This window comes from Erythrolamprus reginae, chromosome 10 (assembly GCF_031021105.1).
Source record: "Erythrolamprus reginae isolate rEryReg1 chromosome 10, rEryReg1.hap1, whole genome shotgun sequence".
NCBI lineage: Eukaryota > Metazoa > Chordata > Lepidosauria > Squamata > Dipsadidae > Erythrolamprus > Erythrolamprus reginae.
The window spans coordinates 46,479,318-46,496,318 of NC_091959.1; the positions used below are offsets into that span (position 1 = coordinate 46,479,318).

Below are 17,001 nucleotides of genomic sequence, written 5' to 3' on the forward strand. Positions count from 1 at the left end.
TTCTCTGGCACAAATCATTTGTGCCAAGATGCACCACCACATCAACATTATTACCTTTACTCACAGCCTTTATTCATTTATTATTATTATTATTAGATTTGTATGCCGCGCATTTATGAAGACTCACCGGATACAAAAATAACAGAATAACAAATCTAATTAGTTAAAAATTACTAGAATAGAAGAGAATAGAATTTTGTTGGCCAAGTGTGATTGGGCACACAAGGAATTTGTCTTGGTGCATATGCTCTCAGTAGTAAAATCCCATATATATTAAAATCAGTCAGCCAATTCATTCACAACCACAGATTACATCTCGTAAACAGGGGAAGGGGGCTTCATCTAATAACGTTCCAATTTATTTACAGGGCCATGTTGTGTTTGAGTAGCGGGTTGGACTAGATGACCTCCAAAGGATGTATGGTATGTATGTATGACTGATCTCTTAAATTGGGGTTTCTAGATTTTTTAATATTAGATTTGTTTACGTTGTCTTTTTACTGTTGTTAGCCGCCCCGAGTCTGCGGAGAGGGGTGGCATACAAATCTAATAAGTAAGTAAGTAAGCAAGCAAGCAAGCAAGCAAATAAGCAAACAAACAAACAAACAAACAAATAAATAAATAAAGTCCCTTCCAACTCTACCAATATTCCAAGTTCCATCCCTGCAGAAACAGGACATCTGATCCACCCCCTGGAGTTAAACTGGCACATTTGCAAGCAAACAGTTCTTGTTTATCTCCTTCCAAGAAGAATACTGATAACACACAAATAAAACCATCCACGCTCTTATCTCCCATCGCAGCCGGGGCCAAGGTTATGACAAGGCTATAAAAGGTGGGACTCGTTGGGTATCCAAATCTACCTGATTGCAACTTGACCGCAGACAAAATGAATTCTGCTCACTTTCTGGTCCCGGCAGCAGGTAAGGGGAGATTTTGCAGAGCCAGTAGAAGATAAAAAGTGATGAGAGAAAGAGAGGGAGAGAAAGAGAGGGGGGGGAGAGATAAAAAATGATGAGAGAAAGAGAGAGAGAGGCAAAGAAATGAAAGAACGATGAGAGAGAGAGGAGAAAGATGAGAAAAAGAGAGGGAGTCAGAGACAGAGAAAGAGTGGTGAGAGAGAGGGACAGAGAGAGGAGAGATAAAGAGTGATGAAAGAGAGGGAGAGAAAGAGAGAGAGACAGAGAGAGAGAGATAAAGAGTGATGAAAGAGAGTGAGAGAAAGAGAGAGTGACAGAGAGAGAGATATAAAGAGTGATGAAAGAAAGAGAGGGAGAGAAAGAGAGAGAGACATAGAGAGAGGGATAAAGAGTGATGAAAGAAAGAGAGGGAGAGAAAGAGAGAGTGACAGAGAGAGAGATAAAGAGTGATGAAAGAAAGAGGGAGAGAAAGAGAGAGAGACAGAGAGAGATAAAGTGATGAAAGAAAGAGAGGGAGAGAAAGAGAGAGTGACAGAGAGAGAGATAAAGAGTGATGAAAGAAAGAGAGGGAGAGAAAGAAAGAGAGAGAGACAGAGAGAGATAAAGTGATGAAAGAAAGAGAGGGAGAGAAAGAGAGAGAGACAGAGAGAGATAAAGTGATGAAAGAGAGGGAGAGAAAGAGAGAGTGACAGAGAGAGAGATAAAGTGATGAAAGAAAGAGAGGGAGAGAAAGAGAGAGTGACAGAGAGAGAGATAAAGAGTGATGAAAGAGAGGGAGAGAAAGAGAGAGTGACAGAGAGAGAGAGATAAAGAGTGATGAAAGAAAGAGAGGGAGAGAAAGAGAGAGAGAGACATAGAGAGAGGGATAAAGAGTGATGAAAGAAAGAGAGGGAGAGAAAGAGAGAGTGACAGAGAGAGAGAGATAAAGAGTGATGAAAGAAAGAGAGGGAGAGAAAGAGAGAGAGAGACATAGAGAGAGGGATAAAGAGTGATGAAAGAAAGAGAGGGAGAGAAAGAGAGAGAGAGACATAGAGAGAGGGATAAAGAGTGATGAAAGAAAGAGAGGGAGAGAAAGAGAGAGTGACAGAGAGAGAGATAAAGAGTGATGAAAGAAAGAGGGAGAGAAAGAGAGAGAGACAGAGAGAGATAAAGTGATGAAAGAAAGAGAGGGAGAGAAAGAGAGAGTGACAGAGAGAGAGATAAAGAGTGATGAAAGAAAGAGAGGGAGAGAAAGAAAGAGAGAGAGACAGAGAGAGATAAAGTGATGAAAGAAAGAGAGGGAGAGAAAGAGAGAGAGACAGAGAGAGATAAAGTGATGAAAGAGAGGGAGAGAAAGAGAGAGTGACAGAGAGAGAGATAAAGTGATGAAAGAAAGAGAGGGAGAGAAAGAGAGAGTGACAGAGAGAGAGATAAAGAGTGATGAAAGAAAGAGAGGGAGAGAAAGAGAGAAAGAGCAATGAGAGAGACAGAGAGGAGATAGGATGATGAGAGAAAGGGAGAAAAAGTGATCATAAAAAGCGTGATGGAGACAGAGACAGACAGAAAGAGAGAAGATAAAAATTGATGAGAGAAAGAGTGAAAGAGAGACAAAGAGAGAGGTGAGAAAGAGAGGGAAAGAGAGACAATGAGAGAGAGAAAAGAGCGATGAGAGAAAGGGAAAGAAAGAGAGAGAGAGAGAGGAGATAAAAAGTCATAAGAGAAATGGAAAGAAAAAACAGAGAGGAGAGAAAGAGTGATGAGAGAAAGGGAGAGAAATAGAGAGAGACAGAAGAAGAAGTTTCACCCAAATTGTCACTTAGCAGGAAAAATTCGGCGGCTGAATATTTCAGAAACGCTAACGCTGGTCTTCTTGTGTTGTAGTTTGCGTCTGCCTTGTGGTGGCCTCTGCTATTCCTACTCCTCTGCCACGCAACCTCCTACAATTCAGCAACATGATCAAATGCACCATCCCCGGCAGTAGACCCTTGTTGGATTACGCGGATTACGGTTGCTACTGTGGCCTTGGAGGCAGCGGGACACCCGTAGACCAGCTGGACAGGTAAGCCCTCACCTGGGGAATCCTCAGATCGTGTTTATTTATTTATTCTGAAGGATACTTTTATTGGTTCTTTCAAATCTTTAAAAATCCTGATAAATCTTTGAGCAATTCTACATCGTCACATTTACAGAAGTTGGTGTTAGTATACTGTATGTAACTAAGTTGGGTGTTGCAATACAGAAGCTAAAGTAAGTCTAAAACTGTACCTTTAAGAGTCATTTGCTGGTTGGCCACAAGAGGGAGCCAAAGATGTTCCTCTTGGGGGATTTTATACTAGAGAGATGTGGGTATATTTTGCTGTGTGCGTTAACCTGGTTTGTAAACCATTAATAATAATAATAATAATAATGGTCACATGACCAGCAAGCCACACCCCACAAAATAAGCCACACCCACATTGTGGCAGTAAAAATGTTGGCTCTGATTGCCACATGTGCATTAATTTCTTTATTGGTACATTAATATATTTACATATTTAAATATTTATGGTGATCTGTGTTCCTGTTTTTGCCCAGGTGCTGCCAGACTCACGACAACTGCTTCTCTCAAGCCAAGAAACATCCTGCGTGTAAGTCCCTCCTGGACAGCCCCTACAGCAAGACCTACTCATACACCTGTTCTGCAGGCAACATCACCTGCAAAGGTAAATATCACAAACCCCAACCTGGCTTTCCAAGACAGGAAAATCCTCAACTTTGAAATATTCATTTACTGACCAACATTACAATGGCATTGAAAATAGTGACATGACCAAGCTTTGCTTATCATTCGTGGTCAGATAAAATAGAATAGAACTAGAATAGAGTAGAGTAAGAATAAGAATAAAAGAATAAGAATAAGAATAAAAGAATAAGAATAAGAATAAAAGAATAAGAAGAGAATATGAATAAGAATAAGAATAAGAATAAGAATAAAAGAATAAGAATAAGAATAAAAGAATAAGAATAAGAATAAAAGAATAAGAATAAAAGAATAAGAATAAAAGAATAAGAATAAGAATTTAGAATAAGAATAAGAATAAAAAATAAGAATAAGAATAAGAATAAAAGAATAAGAATAAAACAAGAATAAGAATAAGAATAAAAGAATAAGAATAAGAATAAAAGAATAAGAATAAAAGAATAAGAATAAAAGAATAAGAATAAAAGAATAAGAATAAGAATAAAAGAATAAGAATAAAAGAATAAGAATAAAAGTATAAGAATAAGAATAAAAGAATGAGAATAAAAGAATAAGAATAAGAGTAAGAATAAAATAGGAATAAGAATAAGAATAAAAAACAACAACAGCAACAACAACAAAAATGAAAATAAAAAAATAAAAAAATAAAAATAAAAATAAAAAATAAGAATAAGAATAGATGCTGCTTTCTGTATAAAAAGATTGATTTAAAGCATAAGCGCCTGGATTCCTCCTTTGTTTTCAACCTGTGTAGGTTCAGGATAGGATAACCCAGGTTCACAATCTCCTTCTTCCTTCCAGACAACAACGACGAGTGTGGCGCTTTTATTTGCAATTGCGACCGCTCGGGAGCCATCTGCTTCGCTGGGGCTCCTTACAACAAGGAGTACAAGAAGTTGGACACCAGCAAATACTGCAAATGATGATGGAGATGACTTTGGCGCAAGGGCTTTGGCGCATCTCGACATGCGAGCGGCCATTCTCTGGACAGGCCTCGCCCGGCTGCCCATGGAACAGAAGGGACAGATTGCTGCACCGGCGCAGTTTATATATATATATATATTATTTTTAAGAACAAAAGGAATCGTTTCCTGAACAATAAAGCGAGGCATCGGTGTCCATTTCAGCTTTGTGCTGTGTTTTATTATATTTTGGGAAGGAAAATCCTGTGCTGGGCGTGGGAGGTCATAACTTACTCACTCAGAAGGCTTTGCAAGGCGGCTGAATTGTTTTTTGCAGGGTGCTTGAGAGATTCACACGTAGTTTGTGTGTGTGTTTGTGTGTGTGTGTGTGTGAGAGAGAAACAGACAGACAGAGAAGCAGGGAAAGAGAGGGGGGAGAAAGGGTAGAGAGGGAAAGATGGAAAGAGGGGGAGGAAGACAGAGAGAGAGAAGAAGAGAGAGAGGGAGGGAGGGAGAGGGTAAGAGAAGAAGGGAGAATGGGAGAAAAAGACAGAGAGGGAGAAAGAGAAGGAGAGAGAATGACACGGAAGTAGAGAAAGAGGGACAGGGAGAGAAAGAGGAGGGAGAGAAGAGTTGGAGGAAGGGAGAGAGAGAGGGAGAGAAAGAGAAGGAAAGAGTGGGAGAGGAGGGAGGGAGAGAAAGAGAGGGAGGGGAGAGGGGGGAGGGAGGGAGAGAGAGAAAGAAGGGAGGGAAAGAGGAAAAGAGAAGGAGAGAGAATGGGAGAGATGGAGAGAGAAAGAGAAGGAAGGAGAGGTAGGGAGAGAGAGGAGGAGAGTGGGAGAGGGAGGGAAAGAGAGAGGGAGGGGGAGAGAAAGGGGTGGGAGGGAAGGAGTTGGAGGAAGGGAGAGAGAGGAAGACAAGGAGAGAGTGAGAGGGAATGGAGGGAGGGAGAGAAAGAGGAAGAGAAGAAAAAGGAGAGGGAGGGGGCAGAGGGAAGGAGGGGAATGAAGGGAGAGAGGGAGAGAAAGGAAAGTGGGAGAGAAGAGGGGGAGGAAGAGGAAGGAGAGGAAAGAGGGGGAAGAGGGCGAGGGAGGGAGAGAGAGAGGAGAGGGAGAGAGAGAGAGAATGAGGGGGGAGGGGGAGAAGGGGTAGAGAGGGAAAGAGGGAAAGAGGGAAAGAGGGGGAGTAAGACAGAGAGAGAGAGAAGAAGAGAATGAGGGGAGGGAGGGAGAGCGAAAGGGAAGACAGAGAGAGGGGAGAGAAAGGGAGTAAGGGAGAGAGGGAAGGAGTGAGAAGAAGGGAGAGAAGGGGAAAAGAGGAGAGGGAGGAGAGAAAGGAAGGGAGGGAGAGAGAGAGGGATGGGCTTAGGACATTTTGCCTCCGCCAGTTGGACGAAGCTCTTTCTTCCGCAGCAGGTGATCGGCCGCTGCCTTCTCTCCCTCGCCCAAAGGCCCCTAGCTCTTTGCCCCAGCCCTTTCGTCACAAAAATCCACATTCAGCCACAGCCTTTTGGCCACATGGGACACTTCGCCACCATCCAATCAGAACAGTTGTTACAAAAGGTTACTTTTGGAAGGAAAGAATGGGACAGTTTGCTCTTTCATACACAAACACACACGTTGAATGATAGAGAGGGAAGGGACCTCGGTGACCATCTACTCTGACCTGAACCTCCCTTCTCATCCAGGAGACTTACAGAAGAGCTAGGGGCCTTTGGGAGAGAAGGCAGCGGCCGATCAGCTGCCGGGGAAGAAAGAGCTTCGTCCAACTGGCGGAGGCAAAAAGTCCCATCCCCGAGAGGGATGGAGAAAGAGAAGGAAGGAGAGGGAGGGAGAGAAAGAGGAAAGGGGGAGGGGGAGGAAGGGAGATGCCACTAACCAGGGATCAGTCCGACACCCGGCTGCTTGGAGCCACAACACAGCCATCTGGCATTGTTTGAAGGACCCCTGTTCGAACAACGCAATTGGTTCTTTGTTCCTTGATGTCACAATTCCTCTCTGGAGCAGCTGTGGGCCCAGAGAGGATGGAAGATTGTCTGTAACCTGATGCCCTTGGGGACCTACTGGGTCTATTTTCAGGACCCATTTGGGAAGCGTAAGATAAAATAATAATAATAATAATAATAATAATAATAATAATAATAATAATAATATAGTAATAGTAATAGTAATAGTAATAGTAATAGTAAAAGTAATAGTAATAGTAATAGTAATAGTAATAGTAATATAATAATAATAATAATAATAATGATAATAATAATAATAATAATAATAATAATAATAATCTGACATTTTGGCTGGCTGGCTAAGATTTCAGACATTCACGTCACAGCCTGGGTAAACTGTAGGCTTGTCAGCTTGGAGTGTAAGGTGTGCATGTGTTCTACGAGGATTGTCTGGAAAGTAAGGTTACAAGGCACGTAGATTGTCTGCAGTCGACCTCTTTCTGTTTCTAAGAGGTCTGTAAAGGGCCTACATAAGCGCACCACTGTGCCTACCGTCCCTGTCCTATTGCCCTCTTTTATCGTTACTTTTTTTTTTACTTACGTTATGTTTTATACAAATTGCTACTATCCTGTACATGTTTGACAAATAAAGATAGAGAAAGAGAGAGAGAGAGAGAGAGAAAGATGATAAAGATAAAAAAGAGAAAGTGAAAGAGAAAGATGATAAAAATAAAGAGAAAGATGAGAAAGAGAAAGATAAAAAGAGAAAGAGAAAGATGAGAAAGAGAAAGAGAAAAAGATGATAAAGAGAAAGAGAAAAAGATGATAAAGAGAAAGAGAAAAAGAGAAAGTGAAAGATTATGATGAGAAAGAAAGAGAAAGAGAGAGAGGAAGAAAGAGAGAGAGGGAGAAAGAGAAAGAGGGTAAAGATAAAGATAAAAAGATAAAGTGAAAGAGAAAGATGATAATTATAAAGATAAAAAGAGAGAGAAAGATGATAATGATAAAGATAAAAAAGAGAAAGAGAAAGATGATAAAGATAAAAAGAGAAAGAGAAAGATGATAATGATAAAGATAAAAAAGAGAAAGAGAAAGATGATAAAGATAAAAAGAGAAAGAGAAAGATGATAATGATAAAGATAAAAAAGAGAAAAAGAAAGATGATAAAGAGAAAGGTAAAAAGAGAAAGAGAAAGATGATAAAAATAAAAAGAGAATGAGAAAGTTGATAATGATAAAGATAAAAAAGAGAAAGAGAAAGATGATAAAGAGAAAGGTAAAAAGAGAAAGAGAAAGATGATAAAGATAAAAAGAGAAAGAGAAAGATGATAATGATAAAGATAGAAAAGAGAAAGAGAAAGATGATAAAGAGAAAGGTAAAAAGAGAAAGAGAAAGATGATAAAGATAAAAAGAGAAAGAGAAAGATGATAATGATAAAGATAGAAAAGAGAAAGAGGAAGATGATAAAGAGAAAGGTAAAAAGAGAAAGAGAAAGATGATAAAGATAAAAAGAGAAACAGAAAGATTATGATGATAGAGAAAGAGAAAGAGAAATAATGATAAAGATGAAGATGAAGATATAAAGATAAGTCTCCTTCCAAGATGAATGCTGATAACAGACACATAAAACCATCCACGCTCTTATCTCCCATCGCAGCTGGGGCCAAAGTCATGACAAGTCAATAAAAGGTTGGACTCCTTGGGTATCCAACTCCACCTGAGTGCAGCTTGACCACAGACAAAATGAATCTCTTGTTCCTGGCAGCAGGTAAGGGGAGATTTTGCAGAGCCAATATCCACCGCGAAACGGATTACGGGTTCGTTAAAAGAAGAACACGATTCACCCAAAGTTACCGTCTCTTAGCAGGGAAATGGGTTATTGGGCTACTGAATATTTCGGAAACGCTAACGCTGCTCTTCTTGTGCCGTAGTTTGTGTCTTCCTTGTAGCGGCCCCTGACCCTCATCATATGTATCACAACATCCTACAATTCAGGAAGATGATCCTATGCACCATCCCGGGCAGTAGCCCTTATTCGGATTTTGGGGATTACGGTTGCTACTGTGGCTACGGAGGCAGCGGGACACCAGTAGACGAGTTGGACAGGTAAGCATTTCACCTGGGGAATCTTCAGGTCGTGTTGATTTATTTATTTTTAAATCTTAAACACTCAACCGTTTACACATTTGCCAACCTACCCGTTGACATTATAGCTACACCTTTTTATTTTACTTTACTTATCAACCTACTGGTTTTACACTGCTATGTTATAAAGTGATACCTCAACTTACGAACTTAATTCGTTCCGTGACCAGGCTCTTAAGTAGAAAAGTTTGTAAGGAGAAGCAATTTTTCCCATAGGAATCAATGTAAAAGCAAATAAGGCATGCGATTGGGGAAACCACAGGGAGGGTGGAGGCCCTGTTTCCTCCCAGGAGATTCCTAGAGAGGCCCCACGGAGGCTTCTCCACTCCTTTTCCAGCCCTGTTTCCTCCCCGGAGATTCCAAGAGAGGCCCCACGGAGGCTTCTCCACTCCTTTTCTGGCCCTGTTTCCTCCCAAGAGATTCCTAGAGAGGCCCCACGGAGGCGTCTCCCCGCCTTTTCTGGCCCTGTTTCCTCCCAGGAGGTTCCTCGAGAGGCCCCACGGAGGCTTCTCCCCACCTTTTCTGGCCCTGTTTCCTCCCAAGAGATTCCTAGAGAGGACCCACGGAGGCTTCTCCATTACTTTTCTGGCCCTGTTTCCTCCCAGGAGATTCCTCGAGAGACCCAACGGAGGCTTCTCCCCGCCTTTTCCAGCCCCGTTTCCTCCCAGGAGATCACTGGAAAAAACTATTCATCAATTCCCAAACGAAGGTTTATACAATGGTCACACCTTTTTATATACAAAACTTTTAATTGTTAAAATCTTCAGCTCTCATTGGTACATTCATACATTTGCCCATTTACGGCGTTCTGTCTTCCTGCTTTTGGCCAGGTGCTGCGAGACTCACGACTCCTGCTATTTCCAATCCAGGAGTCATCATGATTGTACGTCCTTCTTTGACAAGCCCTACTTCAAGACCTACTCCTACACCTGCAATGAAGGAAACCTCACCTGCAATGGTGAATATCACAAACTCAAACCAGTCTTTCCAAGTTTGAAATGCAATGGGGCCTCGGTTAGTGAACGCCTGGGCTAATGGACAATTCAGTTGGTGACCGAAAATTTTGCTAAACATTTTGCACCAGTTAGTGCACAAAATTTCGGATTGTGAACAGCTGATGTCACCCCCACCCCACGTCTTCCTTGCATCTCAAACCAAGCATCGTTCGTTACGTTCGGTCGGTCATTAACTTTATATTTATCTTCGGAGATGGGCGGCATACAAATCTAATTTCCGGTCACAATTCAAAGTGTTGGTTATGACCTATAAAGCCCTTCATGGCACCGGACCAGATTATCTCAGGGACCGCCTTCTGCCGCACGAATCCCAGCAGCCAGTTAGGTCCCACAGAGTGGGTCTTCTCCGGGTCCCGTCAACTAAACAATGCCACTTGGCGGGACCCAGGGGAAGAGCCTTCTCTGTGGAGGCCCCGGCCCTCTGGAACCAACTTCCCCCCAGAGATTAGAATTGCCCCCACCCTCCTTGCCTTTCGTAAGCTACTTAAAACCCATCTCTGCCACCAGGCATGGGGGGATTAAGATTTCTTTTCCTCCTAGGCCGTTACAACTGTATGCATGGTATGTTTGTATGTATGTTTGGTTTTATACATTAAGGGGTTTTAGTTTGCTTTTTAGTATTGGATTTTATTGTATATTGTTCATGATTGTTGTTAGCCGCCCCGAGTTTTCGGAGAGGGGCGGCATATAAATCCAATAAAACTTGAAAATTAAACTTGAAACTTGTTGTTGTTGTTAGTGATTTTAGTGCTTTATTTTAATATTTATTTTATTTTATTTTACTTATTTTGTCCAATGCACAATAATACATAATAATAATAATAATAATAATAATAATAATAATAATAATAGAGTAATAATTTATTAGATTTGTATGCCGCCCCTCTCCGAAGACTCGGAGCGGCTCACAACAAATAATGCATGAGATACAAATCCAATATTTAAAAAAACATTTTAAAAACCCTTATAAAAACATACAATCCAAATAAACCGTACATAAAATGGAACAGCTGGGGGTATGTCAGTTTCCCCAAGCCTGGCGACATCGGTGGGTTTTCAGAAGTTTGCGAAAGGCAAGGAGGGTGGGGGGCGGTTCTAATCTCCGGGGGGAGTTGATTCCAGAGGGCCAGGGCCACCACAGAGAAGGCTCTCCCCTGGGCCCTGCCAGACGCCATTGTTTTGTCGATGGGACCCAGAGAAGGCCCACTCTGTGGCTGGGATTCGTGCGGCAGAAGGTGGTCCCAAATTATTAGATTTGTACCTATATTGTTTTGTATTGTATGCTGTGAGCTGCCCTGGGTCTCCGAAGAGGGGAGGCATACAAGTCTAATAAATAATACTAATACTAATACTAATACTAATACTAATATATTAATACTAATACTAATACTTATACAGTGATACCTTGTCTTACAAACTTAATTGGTTCCGGGATGAGGTTCTTAAGGTGAAAAGTTTGTAAGACGAAACAATGTTTCCCATAGGAATCAATGGAAAAGCGATTAATGCGTGCAAGCCCAAAATTCACCCCTTTTGCCAGCCGAAGCTCCCGTTTTGCATTGCTGGGATTCCCCTGAGGCTCCCCTCCATGGGAAACCCCACCTCCGGACTTCTGTGTTATTGCGATGCTGCAGGGAAATCCCAGCAGGAGAATCCCAGCATCACAAAAACAAGCACTTTGCTGGCAACGGAAGTCCGGAGGTGGAGTTTCCCAGTGAGGGGAGCCTCAGTGAAATCACAGCATCGCAAAAACACCGAAGTCCTCGAAACCCCACCTCTGTTTTTGCGATGCTGCAATTTCACTGAGGCTCCCCTCGCTGGGAAACCCCATCTCCGGACTTCCGTTGCCAGTGAAGCACCCATTTTTGCACTGTTCGTATTCCCCTGCTCGAATTCCCCTGCAGCATCACAAAAACACGGAAGTCCAGAGGTGGGGTTTCCCATGGAGGGGAGCCTCAGGGGAATCCCAGCAGCGCAAAAACGGGTGCTTCTCTGGCAACGGAAGTCCGGAGCCGTGGCATCCCAGCGGCAGCGGTGGGTTTGTAAGGTGAAAATAGTTTGTAAGAAGAGGCAAAAAAATCTTAAACCCCGGGTTTGTATCTCGAAAAGTTTGTATGACGAGGCCTTTGTAAGATGAGGTATCACTGTACTACTACTACTACTACTACTACTACTACTACTACTACTACTAATAATAATAATAATTTAAAAGGTTGATTTAAAACATCAGCGTGTAGATTCCTCCTTTGTTTTCAAGCTGCCTAGGCCCGGGATAGAACAACCCAGGTTCACAATCTCCTTCTTCCCTCCAGACGACAACGACGAGTGTGGCGCTTTTATTTGCAATTGTGACCGCACGGCAGCCATCTGCTTCGCCGCAGCCCCTTACAACAAGCAGTACAAGGACTTGGACACCAGTAAATACTGCCAATGATGTCGGAGGCGACTTTGACGCAAGGACTTTAGCGCCGCTCGATGTTCGAGCGGCAATTCTCCAGATGGGCCTCACCTGGCTGCCCGTGGAACAGAAAGGAGAGGTTGCTGCAACTGGAGCAATTTTTTAAATATACGTGTGTGTGTGTGTTTATTTTAAAAAACAAAAGGGATTGTTTCCCGAACAATAAAGCGAGACTCTGTTTAGATTTTCTGCTGTGTTTTCTTTATTCTCAGGAGCCTTTGAAAGGCTGCATCATCATCATTATTTTTATTTTTATTTTAATATTATTATTATTATTATTATTATTATTATTATTATTATTATTATTTGTTCTGTCTGGGTGCCCCCAGACTTCAACACCAACTGGAAAAAACAGCCAGACACGCTGGTAAAAACAAAGGCACTTTATAGTTTGAAAAATAAACACAGAGAAAAACCTGTTCTTCCCAACAGGCAGGCTATGAGACTTCACAGCAGAGTCCTGACGGCCAGACAATACAGCAGACTTCTTGCTGGCTCACCCACCACTGTAGAGAATAAGACCCACACCTTTCCCCCCCAAGGTTTCAGTATTCAAAGTCACAAACCAGAATTCCAAGACGCCAAAGATCACAGCCAGGTCCCAGGACTCCCAAAGATAATACTCCACAAGCCAGGAAGGGTGGGTCTGCCTTTTCAGCCTTTCCAGAGAGCACCACAAACAAACCCAGCTGTTGCCTCTTTAGTGCTGAAAGTACCTGGCTAATTGTCCCCTTCGTTGTGTTGCTCTTCTCTGCCGGAGATCGATGATTGCTTGTGCATTTTCATCTAAGGAATCCAGGCTGCTTGCTGGGGAGAGCTCCCCCTTGGGGGATTCTGGCTGTCCTCCCTCTCCCTCAGCCTGAGATTCCTCCTCCCCGTCTGCCTGACCCTCCTGTTCCTCATCCTCCCCCTCTGAGCAGGAAGCCGGCAGAGGATCAGCCGTTCCCTGAGGGGCCTCAGACGGAAGCACAACAATTATTATTATTATTATTATTATTATTATTATTATTATTATTATTATTATAGTATAATGAATCCAGCGACCAATTAAGTCCCACAGAGTTGGCCTCCTCCGGGTCCCGTTGACTAAGCAATGCTGTCTGGCAGGGCCAAGGGGAAGAGCCTTCTCTGTGGCGGCCCCGGCCCTTTGGAATCAACTCTCCCCAGAGATTAGAACCGCCCCCACCCTCCTTGCCTTTCGTAAATTGCTAAAGACACACCTATGTCGCCAGGCATGGGGGAATTAAGTTACCCCCAAGCATATATAATTTGTGCATGGAATGATTATGTTGTATGCTTTTAATGTTGGGGTTTTAAATGTTTTTTTAATATTAGATTTGTTATACTGTGTTATGAGCCGCTCTGAGTCCACGGAGAGGGGCGGCATACAAATCTAATAAATTATTATTTTTATTATTTTTATTATTATTATTATTATTATTGTTGTTGTTGTTGTTGTTGTTATTATTATTATTATTATTATTATTGCACGGTGCTTAAGAGATTCACACTTGCAGTTTGTATGCTTGTGTGTGTGTGTGTGTGTGAGAGAGACAGACAGACAGACAGACAGAGAAACAGAAGACTGACAGCAGAAAAAGACCTCCTGGTCCATCTCGTCTGCCCTTAGACTATTTCCTGTATTTTTATCTTAGGATGGATCTATGTTTATCCCAGGCAGGTTTCAATTCAGTGACTGTGGATTGACCCACCACGCCTGCTGGAAGTTTGGGAAGGAGGGAAAGAGAGAGAGGAAGGGGAAAAAATTAATTTAATTTATTCAACTTCTATGCCGACCAACCCCGGGTCCGCTTACAACACGAAAGAGGGGGAGAGAGAAAGAAAAGGGAGAAAGGGGGGAGATGAGAGAGAAAGAGGGGGAGGAAGAGAAGGAAGGAGAGGGAGGGGTTAGGCAGGAGAGATAGGGAGAGAAAGGGGGAAGAAGATAGATTTATTTTTTTACTTATTTACTTATTTACTTATTTACTTATTTACTTATTTACTTATTTACTTATTTACTTATTTACTTATTTACTTATTTACTTATTTACTTATTTACTTATTTACTTATTTACTTATTTACTTATTTACTTATTTACTTGAGTTACCATATTTTTCGGAGTATAAGACGCACCTTAGTTTTGGGGAAGGAACATAGGGAAAAGAATCTGCTCACCAGGTATTCATCTGGTAGCATCCTTAGCTAGCACATTATTTTATCCCCTGGTTAGGGCTTTTTTTTAAAAAAAACTTTACTCGGAGAGAGTAACAATGAAAGAGCTTGCAAGCTGGTAAGAGAAGCTGGGAAGTCCATTAGCACTTAGTTAGGGCTGGGAGGGGGAAAAGCTTTGGAGGGGGGAAGCTGCATTTAGAGTATAAGGCGCCCCTGAATTTCCAACCTCTTTTTAGCAAGGAGAAAGGTCTTCTACTCCGAAAAAACACGGCCTATGCCACCAAACCAGGGACCAGCCCAACACCCAGCTGTTTGGAGCCACCGCCTGGCATTGTTGAAGGGCCCCGTTTGGAACGACGCAATTGGTTCCTTCCTTCTTTGATGTCACAATTCCTCTCGCGGGCAGCTGTGGCCCCAGAGAGGATGGAAGGTTCCTCTCCCACAGCTCCTCCTGCCCAGGCGCCAAACTGCCGCTTCTTTCTGGGGAAAGATCTGCTTTGGGGGCTCCTCCAAGCGACCCGATTTGGGAGAAGGCCTCAGCAAAGTCACCCCCGTAATTATATCTACATCCTTTCGGGAAAGACGCGCGGCCCAGCAGAGACAAATCTTGGCGGGGAGAATCCGTAAATTCCCGAGACCAAATATCCAGATCGGGGTCTTTGGCTCAGGACGATCCCCAAACCCCCCAAATTTTCCAGCCACCCAAAATGAGAGCTGTCTGTAACTTGGCGCCCTTTGGACCTACTGGGTTTATTTCCAGAATCCGTTTGGGAAGCGTTAGATGAGGCTAAGATTGTGGCTGGCTGGCTAAATTTTCAGACATTCACGCCACAGCCTGGGCTAACCTGTAGGTTTGTGGGCTTTGAGTGTAGAGAGTGTGTGAGTGTTTGTGTGTATTCAACGAAGGTTATCCAGAAAGTAAGTTTACAAGGCCTGTAACTCTATTTATTGATTTGATTTGATTTGATTTGATTTGATTTGATTTGATTTGATTTGATTTGATTTGATTTGATTTGATTTGATTTGATTTGATTTGATTTGATTTGATTTGATTTGATGTGATGTGATTTGATTTGATTTGTCGCCCCTCTCCATAGACTCGTAGACTCCGTAGACTTTATTGATTGATTGATTTTGTCCAATATACAATGAGGGTTTTAGTGGGTATACACATAGTAAAATACATAATGAAGGTTATAAGGGATATACTCATAGTAAAATATATCTAAGAAAGAATAGAACAGAAGATATAGGAATAAAACATATCAATGAAAGAATAGAAGAAGAGATATAGGAATAGAGGAAAGGTATAGGAGATATAGGAGAGCAATAGGACAGGGGACGGAAGGCACTCTAGTGTACTTATACTCGCCCCTTACTGACCTCTTAGGAATCTGGAGAGGTCAACCGTGGATAGTCTAAGGGTAAAGTGTTGGGGGTTAGGGGATGATACTACAGAGTCCGGTAATGAGTTCCGCGCTTTGACAACCCGATGACTAAAGTCATATTTTTTACAGTCAAGTTTGGAGCGGTTAATATTAAGCTTGAATCGGTTGTGTGCTCTTGTGTTGTTGTGGTTGAAACTGAAGTAGTCTTTGACAGGTAGTATGTTGCAGCATATGATCTTATGGGCAATACGTAGATCATGTTTAAGGCGTTGTAGTTCTAAGCTTTCAAGACCCAGGATTTTAAGTCTAGTTTCGTAGGGTATTCTGTTACGGGAAGAGGAGTGAAGGGCTCTTCTGGTGAAGTATCTTTGGACATTTTCGAGGGTGTTAATGTCAGAAATGAGGTATGGGTTCCAAACAGATGAGCTGTATTCGAGGATGGGTCTGGCGAAAGTTTTATAAGCTCTGGTAAGTAGTGTGAGATTTCCAGAGCAGAAGCTACGTAAGATTAGATTAACAACTCTTGAGGCCTTCTTGGCGATGTTGCTGCAGTGGGCTTTGGCACTTAGATCTTTTGTTATTCGTATTCCGAGGTTAGACCGGGTGGGGATTTTCGGTGATAATTTGTTTATTCAGTTTGTATTTGAAGTTCTGATTCTTTTTGCCGATGTGTAGGACAGAGCATTTGCTGGTTGAGATTTGGAGTTGGACCAGTCAGAAACCGAGTCTAGGTCTTTTTGTAGAGTAGTTGTGTTATCAGTGGTGTTGAAGAGTTTTACATCGTCTGCAAAAAGAACACGGTTGTGATGAGATCGCAAAGGTTGTTTATGTAGAGAATGAAGAGCGTAGATCCCAGCACGCTAGCTTGGGGGATACCGCTTTTAACAGGAACGGGGGTGGATATGGAGCTTCCTATTTTGACCACTTGTTTGCCTTTTAGACAGGAATGCAGTAATCCAGCTGTGGAGGGATCCTGAGATGCTATAGGATTTGAGTTTTAGAAGTAGTTTATTTATTTTTATTTATTTTATTTATTGGATTTGTATGCCGCCCCTCTCTGCAGACTCGGGGCGGCTAACAACAGCAATAAAACAGTATATAACAAAATCCAATACTAAAAACAGTTAAAAACCCATTATATAAAAACCAATCATACATACAGACATACCATGCATAAAATTGTAAAGGCCCAGGGGGAAAGTGTATCTCAGTTCCCCCATGCCTGGCGGCAGAGGTGGGTTTTAAGCAGCTTACGAAAGGCAAGGAGGGTGGGGGCAATTCTAATCTCTGGGGGGAGTTGGTTCCAGAGGGCCGGGGCCGCCACAGTGAAGGCTC

The 17,001-nt window shown here is 42.3% G+C and overlaps 2 protein-coding genes across 2 annotated transcripts; both read left to right on the forward strand.

Moving 5' to 3' along the window:
* Positions 1 to 889: 889 nt before the first annotated feature.
* LOC139173318 (phospholipase A2 GL16-1-like) lies at positions 890 to 4,741 on the forward strand. Its single transcript, XM_070763038.1, has 4 exons — positions 890 to 923; positions 2,781 to 2,958; positions 3,474 to 3,601; positions 4,441 to 4,741. Exons 1-4 carry the CDS (start codon positions 890 to 892, stop codon positions 4,560 to 4,562), a joined length of 462 nt encoding a protein of 153 aa, XP_070619139.1. The 3' UTR covers positions 4,563 to 4,741.
* Positions 4,742 to 8,470: 3,729 nt separating this feature from the next.
* On the forward strand, positions 8,471 to 12,081 carry LOC139173319 (phospholipase A2 GL16-1-like). The gene is made up of 3 exons (XM_070763039.1): positions 8,471 to 8,592; positions 9,462 to 9,589; positions 11,960 to 12,081. Exons 1-3 carry the CDS (start codon positions 8,486 to 8,488, stop codon positions 12,079 to 12,081), a joined length of 357 nt encoding a protein of 118 aa, XP_070619140.1. The 5' UTR covers positions 8,471 to 8,485.
* The last annotated feature ends 4,920 nt before the right edge of the window (positions 12,082 to 17,001 follow it).